Source organism: Typopeltis vanoorti, chromosome 23 (genome assembly GCF_054136105.1).
Source record: "Typopeltis vanoorti isolate ZY-2024b chromosome 23, IOZ_Tvanoo_1.0, whole genome shotgun sequence".
NCBI classification, from domain to species: Eukaryota; Metazoa; Arthropoda; class Arachnida; order Uropygi; family Thelyphonidae; genus Typopeltis; species Typopeltis vanoorti.
Window position 1 is genome coordinate 60,692,234 of NC_143571.1, and position 23,071 is coordinate 60,715,304.

Consider the following 23,071-nt stretch of genomic DNA (forward strand, 5'->3'; position numbering starts at 1 on the left):
TGGACAATAGTTTTTAGATACTGTGTTTTGGTGCAACACATGGTTTTGCTCAAGTCTATGCAGCATAGTTTCTGCGAAAGGGGACATGTGATTTATTAGTTAGCGCCGTTTTTATTGTATCTGTCTCTAATTGCACTATTTGTTGAGAATGACAGACTGCAAAAGCCCTATGTACAGTACCTTATTCAGTGATACAATAAAACTAAATTCGATACTTATAACTACTTGCACGATACGGGCAGACACAAATTTAACGAAGATAAAGTTTGATTTTTAAGACCCGCGGTGAAAAATATGAAAAAAAAAATAAAGGGTTACTAGAAATTGTAGACCGTGTTATATTGAAACCATGTTGAACAAGGGATACCACAATTTGTAGACTGCGTTATATCGAAACCGCGTTGTATAAGTACTGCAGGGAATTGGAAACCATAATTCCTCCATTTTCTGTTACACCTTAATACAAGAGCAGCAGCTGCCCAGATTTCTGTACTGTGAAAATGTAAACACACTCAACTTGCTTGTATTCATCCTCTTATTCCATCCACTTCTCTCCTATGAAACAGCCTTCCTCATGATGTATTTTCAAACAACTACAATCCTTCAAAAAAAAATCTCAGTTTTCATCTGCACCCCACACATCATGCTGATGTGTTTATAGGCCCCATGACCTCTTGTGTACAGAATCAATATATAAAAGTTGGCAACTATCCCACAACATGGCAGCCATTATCTTCAGCTTACTCCAATAAAGTCTACCATCAAACTTAACCTACTGACTTTATCTCAGTGTTCTCTAAACAGTGGAAGTCACCAACTTCAGTGACTAGAAAAATACCAGCTATTAAATCAGTTGACTGCAGTACAGATTCTGCCACTTAAGATCCACTACAAATCTTGTCTATATTACTCACTTCTGGAGTCATGCCATGAAAGATTTGGTTTAAAGAAACCTGTGCTCTTACATATAGTAAAATCTCGCACGTTCTATAGTTATTCTATGAGATGTAAAGTATATATGAAAAGTTAGTTATAATGTATAATACATCTTCTTGCTCACAACATTAATTTTCACTTGTCCAGCTATAAAACTATGCAAATCTCAAAATCTACCAAATCTTGGAATACTGCTCACATTTCAAATAATTGAAACCTTCCTAAAAATTCCTGATTCTCTTCAAGAGAGAGGAGTAATGAAAATTAACAATCCCCCACCCTCTCCATTCAGTTTCCCACAGCAGATGCATTCTACCAAACCAGAAGCTATTATTCTCCTCACCTTACAATAACATGTAGCACCTGCTAACACCCATTTACAACTGCTAACCCACAGAATGCACTTCCATTCTTTCATTTGTCTTCTCTGCAACAGCCTTCTTCAAAGGAATCTTGAACTACTTCCAGTTCATTTACATTTAAGAACTATTTTCTTAAAGGATGAATTACATTTTTACCTGTACATGAAAAAAAATTTATGACTACAGCCAAATATCGACATTTATTACCAACATACAAATAAATTATATTACACAAAAAATGTGTTATAAATTTCACAAATTAAAATGCAATATGTTTTTGGCAAAATTTAAATTTCCTAATGACATAGTTAAGGAATTAATGTAAAATATTTCAGTATGGAATATGTCCACCCTGAACTGTGATGCATATCATACCATTCTTAGCACCAAGTGATTGAGTTCTTGAAGCAATCTGACCCATTCCTCCTTAAGAGCAAGGAGGAGGCCTTGGTTTACTGGAGGGAAATTCCAACAGCAATGCATTTCCCTATTATGTTCCAAATGTGTTCTATGGAAATTGAGATCTGAAGTCTGCAGCCCTGAAGAAGGCTACAGTAATTCTGCAGCCTTCAAGCTTTCCAATAATTCTTTCCCATGTGAAATCATCTAGATGACGTCTGGAGACATTACAAGACATTCGAGTTGGTAACTTTATTCCTTCACGAAAAGAGCTTCCTTCAAACAACTGCTTTGTGCAGCCTTTTATCCTGTTTAGTGCTACCATGTGACCTCTTTGCATGCAATTCAAAATTTTAAATTGTGTACCTGCTTTCTACCCTAAATTGTCAGTTATACAAATTGCCAAAAACCGATTAGTCTGAATTTGCGGTAATAATCTTCAGAAATAGTGTTTGTCCTTAGGTTTGGACACCAGTATAGTTTGCCATAACCTCATAACTGAAAAGAGGTATCAATAGGAGGTGCATTACACAGTTAGCTATTGTGAAATTTAAAAAAAAAAATTTTTTTTTAAATCTGCCATACCCAAGCACAACTGCATATATAAGGGTTGTTTGAAAAGTTTGGTAAAAAAATAAATAAAATAAGTTAAACACATTTTTTTGGGGGAAAATTACCTTTATTTCTAAATATAGTCTCCGTTGAGGCCTACAAATTTGGTCCAGTGAGTTTCCAATTTTTTCATCCCATCTAAAAAGTAGGATTTGTTAAACTACAAAATAAACATTGACAGCCTTGATGACATCCTCGTTCAAAGAAAATTTTTTTCCACCAAGCCAAATTTTTAAGTTTGGGAACAAGAAGTTACACAGGGCCAAGTCTGGAGAATACGGTGGTTGTGGAACCAATAACTGTCCAACAATGATGCATAATAGACTTGTTATTGTCTTACCCTTTTCCAAATAGTCTATCACGATAATTCCTTGGGAATCCCAAAAAAACAGTGGCCATCACCTTCTCCACAAAACGGTCTTCACTTTTTTCAGTGCCCTTTCATGGGGCACTGTCCACTGCTTTGACTGCAGCTTGGACTCAGGTGTGTAGTAGTGGATCTAAGTTTCGTCTACAGTCACAAATTGATACAAAAATTCCTGCGAATTATGATTAAACATCACCAAACACTGCAGTGAAATGTCTTTTCGCATGTGTTTTCGATTGACAATCAATCACAGCACCCATCGCGTGCACACAGCTTTTTCATGTGCAATTTTTCGTGCAGGATATTATACACCCGTTCAGTTGAGATGCCTACAATCTCATGCACTTTCACTCAGCGGTCTTCCATAACGATACCATGGATTTTGTCAATCGTTTGTTTCGTAGTGACCTCAGTTGGACGTCCGCAGAACACTTCATCTTAGATGGACTTACAACCAGGTTCAAACTCATTTATCTAAAAATAAACAAACAGTCTTTAATGCTGGTGAAGCATCTCCATGAACTGCATCTAACTCAGCTTTGATCTGCACAGCCATCCACTTCTTCAAATAAGTGTTTTATCACTACACGAAACTCTTTTTCTCCATTTTTATGAAAAATTAGAAAAACACTGTCATTTGAAATGTTTGCCAAATGAGAACTACATGTTGCACATGGCTAAAATTTTGCCAGGGGAGGAGTCATGAAAAAGATGATACGTGCTGACACTGATATGAATGAATGAATGGTGTCGCCGTCTATTGGAAATTTACCAAACTTTTCAAACAACCCTCATACAGTAGCTTTACTATAATAAGCCCATGGGGACAACATGAATAATTGGTTATAGTATACTCTATGATAAGAATTAACTGTACTAATCCACGAGAACAAAAAATGAAAATGATGCAACAAGACTTTTTTTTTAAAGGTTAAAAGCTAGTTCATTTTACATGTCCTTAAATGCTATAATATTTGCTTCAAAATTAATGAATATAATTTTAAATAAATTTCAGAAATTAAAATTCTTACTTTTTTCCTTAAAAGATTTTTTTAACCACTGATGACTAATGACCTGTCTTATAGTGTACCTTTTTGATGGGTTAGGTGCAAGGATTTTCTTCAGTAAAGCTTTATACAGAAAATAAATCATGATAACAATTAAATACAAAGTAGCAACTTTAATTAAAATGACATGCATGTAAAATTTATGAATATAAAATTATAAAAACTATATATTATAGTTTCAGATAGCAGTAACACCGTTTTAATGATCTCAATGTTGTTGCTGTGATAAATCTTTAGTAATTAAGTGGTATTTAAAAATTAAATGTTATCAACTCACTACAGAAAAACAAATTATCAGTCTCAAACTAAAGCTGTACAGAAATAGTTTGCTACTATTTAGAATTTGAAATTGTAAACTATTTCTGTGGGGATTCAGTTTTGATATGAGTTATGTTTCTCCTGTATTAAAAAAAACTGATATCAGTCGGGAGGGGGGGGGGGGTGAAAAAATTGCAAAAGTTTCTCTAAAACAAAAAAAATACTATCACAAAAAAACATTAAATTTTACAGATCGGAAATAAACTCTTTCATTCTTTACATTTCATAGGTTTGTCACCAACTCAGGAAAAACGGGAGGCAGAGCATTTTGGATTTCAGTTAATGGCATTATATACCATTTGTGGTATATAGAGAAGTGACATACATATTATTCAATAATACTTAAGTAGAGGCTACAATTAGTTTCAGTTTAAAGGAAGGATGAAATTGCCTCATTTAATTGTCACATCTCTCATTTAACACTGAACGATAAATGAAGTTAATTGCACTTCATGTTCAGCTTCATAATTTCTCCAACTAATTTAAATAATCTACTAGATAAACAGGCACATTATGGGGCGTTCTGAGTCATGGCTTAATGAGAATGTTTTTGACAGTGAAATGGATGAATGTTGTCAGAAGAAATCAAATAAGGAAGAGGGATGTGTTACTGTTTAATCAGGAAAATTTATAATTATGAGACCAATGATACTCTGAATTCCCATCTGAGAAGAATTCAAGATATTGATGCATAAGAACAGTTTAAGTTGAGGTCCAATTCCAATTGTGTGAATTGTGCAGATTAAGTAGCAATTATTGGCTTGTTTTAAGAGAAGCAAAAATCCAAAGTATTATTAAGAGGGGGGGAACTCCAACAGTGATTGGAGAATGAAACATGTAAAACAACAAAAAGCTATCATAAAGTTACTGAAGAAATTTAGTATCTCATAAACATGAAATTAATGGAGGAAAAGATCTTTGATTTTCATAACAGAGGATAGACTATTACATTGGACAACAAAATTTTACAAGAGTCATGCCCCCACCCTCCAGATTAATTTTATAATTTCTTATAGATTCTAACACAAATATGACAATGAAAATGCAAAATTGGCTACAGTTTGAGAGATCTGCAATAGAGTAATATATACTTATCACATATACCAGTAAATGTTTGCTTCTACGCCTGACATCGCTTTGCCTGTTGCTTGTATAGCTAAGGATCATCTTTAGTGAGGGGCTAACAGTAGACAGCCAGCATGGAAGCTAACCACTTTCTCTGGTTTCATTTCTCCATCGTTGCAATTTCCTAATGGAAACTTCACCATGCTCATCACTAACCATGCTGCAATTGTCAGGGAAGAAATCCAAGTGGTAATGGAGCAAGTATATTTTTAAGGACATTGCAGCCAAGTCCTCAACCAGTTCCTTGTGGTTTTCTGCCCCAACATTTCTGAGGAAGTTAGTTGTCACCAGACGAAATGCATCCCAAACTTTTTTCTCGTCATCCTGTAGCAGGTTATTGAACATGTTGCCAATGAAGAACTCTCAAATCAGAGGACAAACAAAAACTCCCTCTTTAATTTTCGCTTTGCTGAGTCGAGGGAATTTGTCAGTTCGGTCCATGGCTTTAACGAAGTTTTTTTTTTTTATCCAACCAAGTTTAATGTGTAGGGACAGTAGCAGAATTTTGTGCATTTGAGATTTCAGAAATCTTCAGAGATTTCTGAAAATCTCTGAAGGCCAGTCTCTCTTCACCTAGTTCCCATTCACATAAAAAAAAATAGCAGTACTTTGTACATCCCAGCTACAGACCCATCAACAAAGACACTACCTTCGTGTCACCACAGAGATGTCGGCCATATTTGCTGTACTGAAGATAGTCCAAGAGCTATGTTAGGTTTTCTTAGGTTTCTTTCATGTAGACAGCATGTCCAACTGGAACCGTTTCATTCGTGCAACAACACCACCTTACCACTCAGTTTCAACGAATCTATGAATAGTCACAATTTGTGCAGGTCATGTTTGATTCAAAGGGCATTCATCAGGCGATCCACATCAAAGCAGAACAAAAGATCATCTTCCTTTCAGAAGTAAGGTGCAAACTGCTCACAATGAGTGTGAAACAGTCTCTCGGACATGTTTCTTGAGAAGATTACATTGTAGAAATCTTGATCACAGTAACTCCACTTTGGCCTTAGATCAAGATCGCGAACAAGATTGTTTATTTCTTCTTGTGTGAATTCTCACACAAGAAGAAATGTGGTGCAGATGACATGCTGTGGCTAACATATATCATCATTATATGCTGAAGGCTCAGGAGAAGCCAACATTGGTTCACCTCCATCATCCTTCTTTCAACGATTTGGGAACAGGAATCCATCTGCTCTATAACCATGTGGAACTGGTTGGAGAGCAGATGGTATATTTGGGTATGCTATTGTCAACTTCCTTTTCCTCGTGATGCCTCCCGAAACAGGTAGTACCAAGCAAAAGTAGCAGTCATTTGCACGACTCCCTCCTAACCACAGGAACAGCAAATTGCATCAACACTTTATCACCTTTCAGCCATTTCAAAAGTCTAATACACATACCATGACATATGTGGGACCCAGGCCTTGTCCTGGCTCCCAATCTTACATCCAAAATAAAGTTGATAGGCCTTTTCACTAACAGGAGTGATGGCCTTTTTTTCTGACTTGCAAAAATCTTCCCCTCAAATGTAACCAAAGTTATTTGCAGTACCATCGACAGGATGTAGCATAGAGGTAGCCTGCCTCATGGCACTGCTTAATAAGGGCACTCATACAGCCATATTACAGTAGGTGCAGTCACTATGTAACAAGTGTGGAAAGAAGTTTTTCCAAGCTTAAACTGATTAAAAATTATTTGCGAACAGCAATGACCCAAGAAAGATTGGTTGTTCTAGCAACTATATCGATAGAGGCAGACATAGCTTATAATTTAAATTTATAAGAGCTTATAAATAGTTTTATTGCAATATCCCTGTAGAGCAAATATTTAACTAATATTATTATATAATTGTTTTGCATTAATGTTTCTCTTGTAATAAAAAGAAAATAGCAATTGGAGATTTTCTTATATTTTTGTCTTATAATCCACCAGGGTCGATATTTAATTATTTGCCTCAGGGAGTGATCTAATCTGGTGACGGCCCTGGTTATCTGCACAAGTATGAGGTACACTACTTCTGGATTTATACTGCATGGATCACTTGTGCAGTACTTATGATGCAGGAGTAAATGGGAATGTAGCCCAAGAAGTCTCACAAACTTTTGCTCACCCTACGAGACTTCTACTTTATGCTAATGATTGCATCATCTTATGACAGCATGTCATGACAATAGCTCATGGGGGGGGGGGGGGGGGGGGTATGAAAGATTGGCTGATGCAACGACTCAATATGTTGCAATCAGAAAATTGAAATGCAGCATTAATAAACGATACTTATGTATGCATCCTTTTCCAGAACTGCTTCTCTGTGATGCTTTATAAAGAGTTAATTTATCACTTTCTTATTCTTACTTCCCCTTTCATGGTCATTATCAGTGAGGACTCTTTGGTAACAGTGGACAACAACCAATTTGTCTCCGAAATGAAAATAACGATTCTTTACTCATTTTAATGTGCTAAACGTGAAAATGACAAAATCTGTCGATTGGCTGAGTCGACTTCTTTTTCCTTGTGATGCTTCCCGAAACAGGTGGTACCATGGAGAAGTAGTAGTCATTTGCCTTATTGCTCGACTCCCTCCTAACCATAGGAACAGCAAATGGCATCAACACTTTACCTTTAGGCCACTTCAGAAGTCTAACACGCATACCACAGCATATGGGGCCTAGGCCTTGTCCTGAACTTACATCCAAAATAAAGCCGATATGCCTTTTTCACTAACAGTGGTGCGTTTTTCTGACTTGCAAATGTCACTTTCCCTCAAACATAACAAAAGTTACATGAAATACTCAAACCAATGGTTTGAGTATTCATTTTTCCCTGAGTATTGAGGAAAAAATGAATTAGTGTAAACCATCCACTGACTGACTCAGTCTATGGATAATTTATTCTAGCTTCTTCAAATTCAAAAACAAATTTAGTAATGGTTATATTTACTGTTAAAATATGTAAAACATGAATTTGGGCAGTTTAAGATAGTCTCATAGTAGATGGTTATGGATAGTTCCATAGTGGAATAATGCTGAAAAAAAAAAAAAAAAAAAAAAAAAAAAAAAAAAAAAAAAAAAAAAAATTTTAATGTATAGAAACAAAAAACAAATTTAATAAAATATACAGAGCACCTGCAAGCAACTTTAACAAGAAAGTTAAATTAAATCGCTGAAAAACAAACTGTTCACAAAAATGTAATAAAACAAATTAATGCCTGGAAAGAAATGTTTAGAAAGAAAAAATATTTTAGACAACCTTGTTCATATGCAGTTAAACAACAATATCCAAGAAGTTGCCAAAGTCTTGTTATATACAAGGCATTTTATTAACAAAAGTCAAAATGAAAACCTTTTTATCTAAACAATGAAGATATTCTATTCAACTTGGACATATCTGCACTCTTTACTAATTACCTCCATATTACAAACAGCAGTTTTACCACAGAAAAATGCCTCACTTAGTTGACTGAGGAAAGAGTTGCTCAACTTTCTGACCCTCAGAGCATAGATTCAAATTATATGACATGGATGTTGAAAAATGCATTTAGTTGGCAGAAATCACTGATGGAAAGAAGCATGAAGTGACTTGAAAAGATATTTGGTTTCTAGAACATGCTTCTGGATTATTCAATCCAGTCCATGTGTGCTATATATGCTATAGGTTGCGACTTAAATAATTTATTTTATAAAATAAATCATTTAATTTAATATTTAATAAAATAAAAAATAGCATTTAATAGACATAATACAGTCAAATTTACTTACAAAGAGGAAGTGTGTCAATTTTTGTCCATGGAGAAAGTGTTATTTTATTTTCTTTCCAAGCACAAAACTCTTTACAGTCAGGTGTTGGTTTATCCCATGGTAGTTCTACAAAATTCAAAACGAATTTATAAAATGCATCTCTTGATATGAAAAAAATAAAATAAAATTATCACAACTTATAATTTATCATTTAATTTCTGGGTAGCCAAGCAGTGCGCCTTTATGAACATAAATTAAAGATGCCAAGAAATTATCTTGGTTTAATTCTTTATCCAAGTGTAGGCAAAACAAAGTTTGTACCTGGAGTATTTGCAGGACAGGGCAACTTGTATATAGAGGCTAATGACCACACCACTTACCTTAGTATCCCATAATGCAAAGCACATATCCTTAAGGACATGTATAATGCTAGGCATTATGGGAAGTGTCAATACCCAGCCTGGTTTTGACGCATTCTGGCAACACTATCGTATTGCCAGAATGCAAGCCCATTGCATCGGTAGGAGCCAGACCCAGAGGTGATACCAAGGTTGAGGTAATGCAGAAGTCATATTTCCTTTATTTCTTCACATTTCATTACTTCAATCTTAGTACAGTAAAATCTCTCATAACTGACACCCAATTAACTGGCAATACCAAAATGGCACTTTCAAAGATCTAAATTTAAACCCAAAATTTGAGCCTATGAGATAAGAAAAATATGCAATGGGCATGCATTCTGGCAACACTGTCATATACAACAGTCGCGTGGGACAAGACTCCTGAACATATGCTTCACACAATACTCCCAGCGGCTCATTGGGTAAGAGCGATCATGTGGGTTGTTTTGTATATTGTGCGACCAGAACTCGTGCCAACAAACTGCATTTGTATATGTATGCTCCTGGCACACGTATTGGCACTATGGCTATTCCAGCGAAACATAAGAGAAATGTACTCACTCTCAAGTTAAAACTCTATTTGCTGGAGAAAATGGAGAGAGTGGTGTCAGCAGAATGAAATTAATGGAGGAATATGAAGTTGGAAGTTCAACTTTGTACAATATAAAGAAACAAGAGATTTATGATGCAAACAGAATCTACAAAAGCTGCAGAAAATCTGAAAACTGTACACCAATCCCGGTGTGAAGAATTAGATCTCGTGTTACATGAGTGGTTTTCCCTGAAAAGATCAGAGGAAGATTTCTGGACTGATGCTGCAAGAAAGAGCGAAGGAATTGCAAGGGAAAATGAAGATGCAAGGTGAATGTGGATTTTCCATTGGGTGGCTTAAACGATTCAAAGAAAGGCACGGAATCCGTAAGTTAGATGTGTCTGGTGAACAGAGGAGTGCCGATGAAGTGTCTGCAAACGAATTTATCAAGCAGTTTCAGAAAATTGTAGACGAAAATAATATGACTGCAGAACAAATACATAATGCCAATGAGACTGGATTTTTATGGAAGTGTCTTCCCATATAGGCTTGTGCGACAGAAAGGGCTTTAAGCAGAACAAGGATCGTGTAACTGTGGTGGTATGCACAAATGCTGCAGGTATATACAAAGTAAGATTGTCAGTGGTAGGCAAGTACCACAATCCACGGTGCTTTAAAAATGTGAAAAATCTGCCTATCCATTATCAGGCATGAAAGAACACATGGATGGATTGTGATGACATATTCAAAGAATGGTTTCATAGTGTATTTGTGCCCAGTGTGAAGGAGCATTTAAGGGAAAAGGGTTTAGAAAAAGAAAGAAAGAAAAGAAGTAAAGACAGAAAAGTGATTCTTTTGTTGGATGATTGCCACACCCATCCCCCAGCTGAAGACTTAAATGTGGAAAACATTTGTGTTATGTTTCTGCTGCCCAACATAACAAGCCTTATCCAAGGAGTCATTGAGAAAGATGAACTACTGCTCTCTTTTTATGCATCTGTGTGAACTTTGAAGATAGCATCCAAGATTTCAGAAACAGTTCACATTGAAAGATGCCATACTGTAAAATCTCTCGTATAATTAATTCTTTGTTAAAATTTTTGGGTTCGATTTTACAGGTTTTCTGAATATTTTGAATTTAGAAATTGTATTGTACTCAAATAAGTAAATAATTTTGCTGTAAAAGTGCATAAAATATCAACGTATATTGACCTGTATGTAAAACAATAAGTAATGGATTAACCCAGATTAGTGTGATGACAAAGCAACATCAAGAGGTCGCAAGGTCATCCAATGTTAGAAAAAGATGCCAAGAACGGAGGGGACAAGGATGACATCATCACGTTGGCGGCTAATCCCAAAGAACTGGGAATAGTATAAAGGGGGAACTGAGACAAACCAGAGGGTCTTTTGCTCCTGGCTTTTTTGCTTGGGCTCACTCTCAGATTTTTTTTCCGTCTCCAGATAGTAGGGTTCCCAATGCTGTCCGATCCTGAGGATATGCTTCTGAAATGGGTATAGGAGAGGCCGTACTTCCCGATGAGGTCAGTGGCTACCTATATTCTCATAGCATATCCAAGGAAGCAAGGATATGCTATGAGAGTATAGGTAGCCACTGACTTCGTGGTGACCATGGCAATTTCCCAAGAAGTCCCTGAAATCTTCGATATCAGGACGGCCAGAATTGTCCAAGCAACTACAATTACTCAGGAACAGGACGCAGTGTAGAATTGATACAACTGAAGGTTATGCTAACTGATTGGACTGTCTATCCAAGGGAATTGTAACTAAGCAGTAATTAAGTCATGGTCTTTAAGGGAAATTTAAATGTTAAATTGTTAGTTTAATGAATGAATATGTGCTTAGTTGGGATATACGGAACCACTATTTATTTAAGTCAAATTAGTTGGTATTGTAAATTGAGGTAACTAAGCAATGTGTGTATGAGAGCTAGAATGTAAATATTGCTTTCCTAGTAAGTGAAATGGCTTAGAGATTAATTCTCTTATTTGTATATGTATTGTACTTTTTTTGCATAGAATAAAATGTTTTTTTTAACTACATTGCCTGTTCTCTAGCCAATGCACTATCTTCAAAAAAATTAGCAAACCTGCGTGCATATTAAAATTTGGTTAGTCATGACTTGCATTAAGGAAAAATTGTGTATAGTTAAAATTACCCGCTTTCCTCACCTTAACTATCAAACTGAGCCTGTGTAGCTCAGTGGATGTGGTGTTTGCACACCACGGCACTTGGCCGCACGAAGGAAGACTTGGTTTCAAGTCTAGTCGGTGACTAGAGGAAATTTTTCTAAGCCTTTTTTCGACCGGTTCCTAAGTTAGTCAATCACTGACACGGGCAAGCAGATTTTTCCTCCCAGAAACTCTGTTTTTTCGTCCCGTAAACTCAAGAAAATCGACTGTAGAACCCACGTTATTTCAGACATTAAATATATTGTGTTAGGGACCACAAGATTCTTGTGTAGAGGCTTAAGTGCTGTGAGGACATTATGTTGGAGGTTTAATGGATTTTTTTTTACAACACTCAAAAAGAATTAAAATAGAATTTAATGCTTCCTATATTTCTTCCTAGTCACTAGGACATCTACAGGGATTACAAAGACAATTAATGTAACATGCACACAAAAACTTACAATACTAAGCCCAACCACGTGGGTGACAATAAAGTCCTATCTAGGTGGAGCGCCCTCTAAGGTGGGACCTCTGGTGATGACTGTTTCCCAAATCTTCGGAAGCTTAATGCAACCGTATTTGTTAAGATTTGGTTGGTTTCTGAGAGCTGCTGCTGCTTCTAAGAAAAGTCTCTTTCTTGAATTTGCTGTGGTGGAGCATGGTGGTTTTCTTCCATGATACTCTGTGGGTGGTGTCCAAAACATGGTCAGCCAAGCCTGAATGGCCATAGTTGTGTTTAACGATGTACGACTTTTGTTCCTCCAGGCGGATGGATGCTGATCTGCCTGTCTGTCCAAAGTACGCAAGCTTACAGGAACAGGGTACTTTGTAAACTCCAGGCAGAGAGAGAGGAGGGAGCTGATCTTTCGTAGAACGGATAAGGGTAGCCAGTTTGCGGTAGGGCTTATATGCTGTGTGTAGGTTATACTTTTTTAGTATCTTGGCTATTTTTTCCGAAGTGCCACGTATGTAGGGTATGGTGATGGCATTTTTAAATTCTTGTTGACGAGACGGACGGGGAAGGGATTGATTATTTTTTTGATGCTGTGTTCGCTGTAGCCATTGGAGAGGAAAGTTCTGTGTATGTGGTTAAGCTCAGTAGTGATGGCGGTTCCACTGGAACAAAGATTGTGGACTCTCTTGGTAAGGGTTTTAATGATGCCATATTGTTTGAGTGGTGGTGGTGGGAGAGTTTGTGAATGTATCTGCCTGTGTGTGTGGGTTTTCTGTATACAGTGAAGGCAAGTGTATCATTAGGCAGGCGTGTGACTAAGGTGTCTAGGAAGGGTAAACAATTGTTCTTTTCCTTTTCCATAGTAAACTGGATTCTTGGATGTAGGCTATTGAGATGACCGAGGAACGAGTCTAACGTGTCTGGGCCATGAGGCCAAATAGAGAACACATCATCTACATATCTTAGCCAGATAGAAGGTTTGAGTGGGGCTGAGTCTATGGCTCGTTTTTCGAAATCTTCCATATAGAAATTGGCAAGGGGGGTGAGAGGGGGAGCCCATGGCAGTTCCCTCTATCTGCTTGTAGATTTTGTTATTCCAAGCGAAATACCCAGAGTTGATGGAGAAGGAAAAGAGAAAAAAAGCCCTCACAGAAAATTTAACTTTGAATAATACAGACATATTAGTAAGCTTTGATATCTCCTCCTTGTTTACCAATATTCTCTTAACTGACACTTTATCTCTCTTAGAAAACGTTTTTCCCTCTGACATCTTAGATCTCTTTTCCTTCGCCATCAACTCTGGGTATTTCGCTTGGAATAACAAAATCTACAAGCAGATAGAGGGAACCGCCATGGGCTTCCCCCTCTCACCCCCCTTGCCAATTTCTATATGGAAGATTTCGAAAAACGAGCCATAGACTCAGCCCCACTCAAACCTTCTATCTGGCTAAGATATGTAGATGATGTGTTCTCTATTTGGCCTCATGGCCCAGACACGTTAGACTCGTTCCTCGGTCATCTCAATAGCCTACATCCAAGAATCCAGTTTACTATGGAAAAGGAAAAGAACAATTGTTTACCCTTCCTAGACACCTTAGTCACACGTCTGCCTAATGATACACTTGCCTTCACTGTATACAGAAAACCCACACACAGGCAGATACATTCACAAACTCTCCCACCACCACCCCTCATAACAATATGGCATCATTAAAACCCTTACCAAGAGAGCCCACAATCTTTGTTCCAGTGGAACCGCCCTCACTACTGAGCTTAACCACATACACAGAACTTTCCTCTCCAATGGCTACAGTGAACACAGCATCAAAAAAATAATCAATTCCTTCCCCGTCCGTCTCGTCAACAAGAATTTAAAAATGCCATCACCATACCCTACATCCGTGGCACTTCGGAAAAAATAGCCAAGATACTAAAAAAGTATAACCTACACACAGCATACAAGCCCTACCGCAAACTGGCTACCCTTATCCGTTCTACGGAAGATCAGCTCCCTCCTCTCTCTCTGCCTGGAGTTTACGAAGTACCCTGTTCCTGTAAGCTTGCGTACTTTGGACAGACAGGCAGATCAGCATCCATCTGCCTGGAGGAACACAAGTCGTACATTGTTAAACACAACTATGGCCATTCAGGCTTGGCTGACCATGTTTTGGACACCACCCACAGAGTATCATGGAAGAAAACTACCATGCTCCACCACAGCAAATTCAAGAAAGACTTTTCTTAGAAGCAGCAGCAGCTCTCAGAAACCAACCAAATCTTAACAAATACGGTTGCATTAAGCTTCCGAAGATTTGGGAAACAGTCATCACCAGAGGTCCCACCTTACATTCCAGGCCACCTACTACTGCCCTTAGAGGGCGCTCCACCTAGATAGGACTTTATTGTCACCCATGTGGTTGGGCTTAGTATTGTAAGTTTTTGTGTGCATTTTACATTAATTGTCTTTGTAATCCCCGTAGATGTCCTAGTGACTAGGACCAAATATAGGAAGCATTAAATTCTATTTTAATTCTTTTTGAGTGTTGTAAAAAATCCATTAAACCTCCAACATAAGGACCACAAGATGGCGGCACATTTGAGCTGTCTCTCTTCACTGTGTACCGCTTAATTAGCGATAGCCTTGGGCCATCTATCTCTGATTCGTACCAGTGGAGATTGAACTGCCCACTCAGTCTCCAAAAGTTAGATAGGGCTAAATGGCCTCGCCTACTCCCCATATACGGGAATAAAAAGGCGTTAGCTGATTTTTTAACTCTCAAACTACCTTAATTAAATCAGAATGGAGCAGTTGATAAAAAAATAAATTTTTTCTGGTTGATTTGTGTGCGAGTTGGTGAACTGCATATATTATATTAAATAGGCTGACAACTTTAGGTTTGTTTAATGGCAGGGGGAACAGAAATTAGACTTGGTAGAATTAACTGGTAAGCAGATTAATGTCTTATCTGAGTAGTGTTGATAGAAGTTAAGGTGCAGTCGATGATGACAAAGTAAATTATATATAAAATAATATGTATTTTTACAACACCACAGCTGACATGCTTTTACAATGTCACAGAAGACATTTTACAATATTTACTTTGTCTCTTGCCTGGAAGAATGTAAAGAACATTACTATATGTCACTGTTGGCATAAATTGTGGCCAATGATCATGGTTTTGAAGATGGCGAATCAAGTGACAAAAATTTGTGGTTTTAAAACATCCCGTGTCCAATATCTTGGATTTGGTAACACATTCAGAGAAGGTGCAGGCTTGAGTGGATGTCAACAATTCCATTCCCGTCACTCTCTTGATGACGATGAAATAATCAAACAAGTACTGGGAAAGTAGAAAGATGAGGAGGAGGACTATGGCACAAAGACCAAGAAAGTTACATGGAAGGAAGCTGACGAACGATTGCAGACTTTCATAAGATTTGCCAAGCAATGTTCATCTATGTCAGCACATGATGTTATGAAACTTCATTCTAAACATAATGAATTTTTAAAGCTCTGGCAACAATCTTGTAAATATGCAGACATTTGAAGTTATGTCATCACACTAAGAAATTCATAACAACTTTCATGTGATAATATGTGCTGCAATTTTTAAATGCTGCTTAAATTTGATTTTGTGAAATATATTGTGTGTTTTAAATTTTAAAAAATCCACATAATTTTTGATGTTATTTGTTTAATTATGGCCTGGCAGATCAAAAAACATGACCAATAAACTTCGCATGCTGCAATTTCTACATATGGCATCACAAAACATGAACAGATAAGTTCTCGAAATATATACATATTCAATTACCTGCCAAAATCTCTTATCTGGAATCTATGAAGTCCCATTGTTGCCAGTTAAGAGAAATTCTACTATATCACCTCTGAGTCTGGCTCCCGCTGATGAGGCCTCAATAAAGGCTGAACCAGTCTGGGTAGTGAACCTTCCCATAATGCACAGTATTATGCATGTCTGTAAGCTGTATGCTAAGGATATATAGAGACTAATGATGTGAAGTCATTAGCCTCTATATACGAGTTTCCCTGAAAATACTTCAGGTGCAAACTTTGTTTGCTTATACTTGAATAAAGGATTAAACAAAAAATATAATTTCTTAGCATCTTTAATTTATAGTATAACCAAATGGAAAAACTTCTAACCTTTATGAGCAGTTTTGCAAAATAAAAAACTTCATTTATTTTACCCAATTAATACTGAGTTCAATGCATATTATGATTACTGGAATTTACCAAAAAATAAGAAATTTGAATAACAAGTCTGCATTCATTTCTGTACAAAATGTCTGAATAATGATTTATGTACGCAGACCCACAGATGGTTCTAGCAGGGAAGAATTAGAAAATGTGTCAGAGTACAAATGGTAATTTGCAGGAGGAAGGGAGGAAATTGAAGAAAAGAGTAAAGCTAATAACAATGGTAACTATCTGCAGGATTTCTGTTCAGAATATGAACTAGTCATTATTAACACCATGTTTTGACACAGGTATGCATTAATTCACATATAAGAGAAAGATAGAGAGCATAAGAAATGTCATTGATTGATACATATGATAATGATATCTTAAGGCTGATTCAGGCTAACTGAAAAGTTTTTGGCATAAAAACTGAGTATTACATTATATATAAAACAAAAACTTTTATATTAAAAAAATCAGAATTCAGCAGTAAACTGCAGAAATCAAATATTATTACAGAAAGTGAAATACAGAAAATAACAATTCTAGAAAAATCTAAAGAAAACTGATTGGATTCATCAAGTGCCCTTAGAGATTACAAAAGGGGAGGGGAGAGAATGAAAGGATGAATAAATCTAAAACTGAGCAAGTCACAGGAAGATTTTTGGAAGTATACAGAAATGTGAAGACAGCAAAATGTTCTGAAGGTTGTTGTAAGGGGGGGGGGAGACTTAGAAATGGAGACTACTGCAAAAGAAATTAGATATGGAAAAAATGACAAAAATAAGGTAATATTCTAGATGCCAGGAGTAGTTACTCTAAAATTAATGAAAAAGACGAACAGAATAGTGATCATTGATGGCTTGTACATAAGCACTGCAACATTGTAGCATCCCAAGGAAAACACTAAAAAATTAAATTTTGTTTGTGTTTATAAATAATAATGATCACAACATAAATGCAATATATGTTAAAGGTTACAGCTTATGTTTTGACACTGATTGAATAGTTAATTGGAATTAACGCTTTAAATTATGAAACAAATGCACTGCAATCTAATGGAGTGTCTGAATTATCACGTTCGCTCAGTTACGGTAGATTTACTGATATTTGTCTGTATTTGTCACTGCACGTAACAAGCGAATCTGACACTGCTCGTTGAGCAGTGTCACTACAGATAAATTGTAGTGTTAGTGGTGAGGGCGAAATATTTTTATTGAAAAATTTTGTCAAGGCAAAAATAGAAGAATGGATTTATTTTCAAATAATATTCTTAATAAAGAAAATTTTTTAATATGTAAATTTACTTAATAAATTGGTTACTGATTAGGAAAAATTTTAATTATTTTTCTTGTTTTCTATATGCAGCACCTCTACATTTTCACTGGCCGCCACTGATAGTGATTGAAAATATCCAGAAGGAAGTAACGAGTGCATTTCAGTACTGGTGGTAGAAAATCTACAGAAATCCAAAGAAGATAGCTGGAAAAGATATATTCAGCTAGAAATTCAAATACAGCAATACAAAAGTTTTACTGGCCACACTGCATAACTCAGGTCAAATTCAGGATGACTGGAGTATAACTCATAGTACCTATCTATAAAAAAAAAAAAAGGAAATAAACTGAATTTTTAGAATAATCTTTAGAATTTTTTTCCCTGAGTATTCTAGGCAAAATTTATATAAGCATACTTAAGAGCCTAAGAGAAATTGCAGAAGAGAAACTTAGAAGATAGGTTTAGGGCAAACAGGAATTATCTGGATCATTTTTTTTTTTTTTTTTTTTAATCAAGTCAAAAAGATCTGTCAACAGGAAAATCTGTGTTTAAGTTTTATAAACCTAGAAAAAGACATAAGGCGGCAATAAAGAACACACATTGCAAGTATATGATGGAAATAGAACATAATAGCTTATACTCAAATTAGTGACTGAAGTCATTGAAGAAAATGCAGAGAGAGAGATGACAATGTTGAATCAGGTGCAAGGCAATAGTGCATGCTATCCCTGCTGTTATTCTTCACTTATACAGACTACATCAACATGGTCAATGTTGATGTCAGGTTTAAACTCAACTTTCTTATATGTTGATCTTATACTGCTAAATAAATCCCGAAGTCTTCAAATCTCTAAAACTTGTTAACATATTTGGTATGCACATCAGCAATAAAAATCAACAAATATAGGCAGAAACATGAAACAACTAAATGCTAGTATAATAAATTTAGTTTAATTCTTTATCCCAGTGTAAGCAAACAAAGTTTGTGCCTGAAGTATCTTCATGACTGAGGCAACTCATGGGAAAGGTGACTAGGCTCTCATCACGTGTCTTAGTATCTCCCATAATACAAAGCACATCTCTTTGCGAGATGTATAATGCTATGCATTAAGGAAAGGGGCCACTACCCAAACTGGTTTCGACCTTTGAGGTCTCATCAGCAGGAGCCAGACCTAGAGGTTATGAATGGAAGTAATGGAGAAGTCATATTTACCTATACGAGTCAGCAAAAGGTGTCTCACCTTATTAAATTACTCTGGATTAGATTAGTTTAATCCTTTATCCAAGTGTAAGCAAACTAAGTTTGCACCTGAAGTATCTCCTTTCCCTTAATGCATAGCATTATACATATCCACAAGAAGATGTGCTTTGCATTATGGGAGATACTAAGACAAGTGATGAGAGCTTAGTCCACCTTTACCACAAGTTGCCTCAGTCCTGAAGATACTTCAGGTGCAAACTTTGTTTGCTTACACTTGGATAAAGGATTAAACTAAATTTATTATAGTCTAACCAAGTGGGAAAAACTTCCAACAACTTCCAACTGTGGGCAGCCAGATGAATAAATCTGTATGAAATAAGAGACAGTCAAGACTTTAAACTAGCAATACACAAACAAGATGGTGTTTAACTTTAAGAAAACTGAAGTGCAAAATGTGACACTGATGATCTGCCAAATAAGATTAATTTGGAAGAAAAATGTTGACAGGAAATATAAAATTATTGCCTTTAATTATATAAAAAAGACCATCCTTTTAACCACCAGAAAGAGTTCCAAGTCCAATCATCCAATACACGGAAAACAGCAGTAATGACTGTCAACAAATTTGGAGAAAGGGACAATTCAAGACCACCAGAAATGACAGATTCATTGTCATGTGATGAAACTCCAAATTTTACTGATGACCAGATCAAGTCTGTTTGACAGAGATGAAGTTTGAGGGGTTTGAAGAACAGTTGAACATCTTCAACTGCAATAAATGCTTTTTGTTATAAGTTTAATGCACAAATATTAGTTTAGATTTTATTAAGCTATCTTGCAATTTTTATATAAAATTTCAATTTTCTACTTTGATTTGTCACCCTAAGAAACAGTATGATAAATAAAACATACTGGGTCTACACAATATAATATACTACCATTAAATGGCATCCTTTCAAAACTTTAAACTTGTGTTGCATTTCTTGGATGTTTTCAGAGCTTTATTTTCCTGAGATTCATCTTTCATATTCCTTCCTGATTTATGTTTACTTGTAGACTTGCATGTATCGTGTAGGTATTCAAAACCAAATGCAAAGAATAAGGTAGGGTGGTTAATTTATGATTTATTGGTGCAAGGACAGCATAGGTCATAACAGCACCATTTCAAAGGCTACAACAGTACACAGGGTATTATTATTATTTCGGGCGACTCCAGGAAGTCCTTAGACCCATCGAGGAAGGCCCTAAACATTATGTCCACACAACTATACGACATTCTCACAGTATCTATCATACCTTGCCTTGAACTCTCTCACCGTCATAGCACCCACAACAGACTCTGGCAGCTTATTCCACTCATTTACCACTCTAAAAGTAAAGAACCCAGCTCTAACACTCATGCTAACCACACTCTTGCCCAGCTTCCATAGGTGTCCCCTAGTTCTCCTACCACCAGTCCTGATCTCAAAAATATCCTCTGAATTAATCCTATAGAATCCCTTTAGCAATTTGAATGTCTCAATCATATCTCCCCTTTTCTACCTATCAACTAGTTTCTGCAACCCACAAATCTTCGACCTGTTCTCATATGGTTCATTCCATAGAACTGCTATCATCTTAGTCACTTGTTAAACAGTCATTAAGAGATAAATTAGTCAATGTTATGTGACAAAAAATATCAATTAGAAATTTAAGTTGAGCAATGCAGTATCTACATATAAATGGAATTTTATAATCAAATGTGACTGCAAAAATTAATTCTCTTTAAAAAGTTGAAAACTTTGTGCAGTTTATCTGAGCAATATACTCTGACCGAAAGTATATTGCTCAGCCACATAAGTAAAAATTTCATTCTTCTCTTGTATGAAAGAGAAGAATGAAATTTTCTTTCATACAAGAGAAAATTTCATTCTTCTACCCTAGGATATGACAAATGGTGAGACGTGGTGTACATCAGCCCTCAGTAAATAAGAATGAGTAAGATGACTGACCTATGCAAAGCCAAGCAACAATTTCCTCTCTTCTATTTCTACATTGACTTAGATTGTCAATGCCTAATTTCAGGTTTAATTTTATACAATTTGTTTGTCAGTGCTTCTTGCCATGACTGCCAATGATATCTTATAAACTCTTTATGGGCTTGAATGAAATAAATATATAAGTGGGATCATAATCTGGTGGTTTATAAGAATATGGTCTCTTTTTATAAGAATAAGAATAAATAAATCATCTCAGTCAGAGAAACAATATATATATATATATATATAAAATAAAAAAATAAAAAAAAATTGCACACACTAGGTGGAAAAGATTAGATTGAAAGCCTTAAGTCTTATGAAGGACACGTTTGCTATACCAAACCTGATATTATTGGCAATGGTAGGAGGCAAGTTCCAAATACTCTGTTTTATGTGCAGCACGAAAATCCTTTCTTAAGCTTTGCCACTTAAAAGCTCTCTCTCCATAAATTATCCAAATACAGTAACATATCAATCACTAGAGCCAACAAGAGTTTATTCTACTGTGGTTATCAATGCCTCGAATATAATAGATGAATGTTTTGCTCCGAGACCATATTCTTATAAACCACCAGATTATGATCCCACTAATTCTCAAAAGAAAACATTTAAAAAAAAATTGCTTTTTAAAAATGTTACATCTTGGTCTCCTGAAATAGTTAAAAAAAAAAAATCAAATCATTTAGTTCCTCCCTTCCACACACACACACACACACACAGTGGTATCTCACTAATCTGAACCTCTTTAGTTCGAACCCTCCAGTGATCTGAACTGTGCTTTGAAAGAAAAAAAAAAGTTTTATTTATTATGTATTATTTTGTGTACTATTATTTTTATTTAATAATTATCATTTTAGCTATTTATTTTATTATTATTACAGTACAGTATTTTTTTCATACTGTCAATTGTATGGTTATACTGTGCCTATTTTGATTTATTGTAAAGACCTGCTTTTAAATGTAATTTCCCAAAATTATGACATTACCACATCAATAAAAATTATAAATTTGTAGACTGCTTGGGAAGCCATTGAACTTTAAGCAATTCGAGCATCATGGAAAAAATTGAGGCCTTCTAGAATTTACCAAGATAACTACAGTGATACACAAAAAGGGGAAATTCAAAAAGTGCATAATTTAGTTAAAAATATAAATCCAGATGTTGAAATTTCATAAACAGATGTTACGGAATGGATTACAGGTAGAACCGAAAGTGAATTCGAAAGCAAATCAGATGCTGAAATTATAAATTTGACGATACAGAATAAATTAGAAGACTATGAACTCAAAGAAAAAAAAAGTAAAACATGAAGAAGTTGACAGTTTTAATGTGTGTATAGAATGGGCTAAGCAGAATGATACACCATTCCACAAAATTTTATTGCTAATGCAGCTCCGAGAAGAAGCATTCAAAAAAACTTTAGCTTCCAAGAAGCTAAAGAAAATCAGTGACTTTTTTTTATAAAGAAATAAAAAACTCTGTTATTTTGTGTAACTTTTTTGTGTGTTGTGTAAAAGAAAGCGATTTTTTTTTTTTTTTTAAACGCAAATTAAGTTACGAACTGAACTATGCAATTTTATTAAATCAGAATTCTTAACAATACAGATACATACAAACTAAATTTTTTACTAAAATAAACTTGTGTACTGTATTATTTTTTTTTATTTTACATTACAATAGCTTTTTTTTCTATCAGTTAATTTATTTACAGAATTAAATTGATGTACCATTAGAATCAGATTTATTTTCGTCTTAAAAGCTAGTTATTTGTCTCTTGGGGGGGGGGGGGGAATTCAATAAGGTTTTTATTAGTTCAGATTAAGGATATACCACTGTATATATAATATTCATCAAAGCTTGATTT

General features: G+C 35.6%; 1 protein-coding gene across 1 annotated transcript in view; it reads right to left on the reverse strand.

Annotated features, from left to right (window-relative positions):
- The window catches only part of grp (serine/threonine-protein kinase grp), a 207,825-nt gene that overhangs the window by 56,200 nt on the left and 128,554 nt on the right, over nt 1-23,071 (reverse strand). Inside the window, exons 8-9 of the mRNA XM_090412954.1 lie at nt 8,951-9,055; nt 3,708-3,806 (exon numbers count right to left, since the gene is read on the reverse strand). Of these exons, the coding sequence (XP_090269080.1) occupies nt 3,708-3,806; nt 8,951-9,055 (204 nt within the window). The remainder of the gene's footprint in view (nt 1-3,707; nt 3,807-8,950; nt 9,056-23,071) is intronic.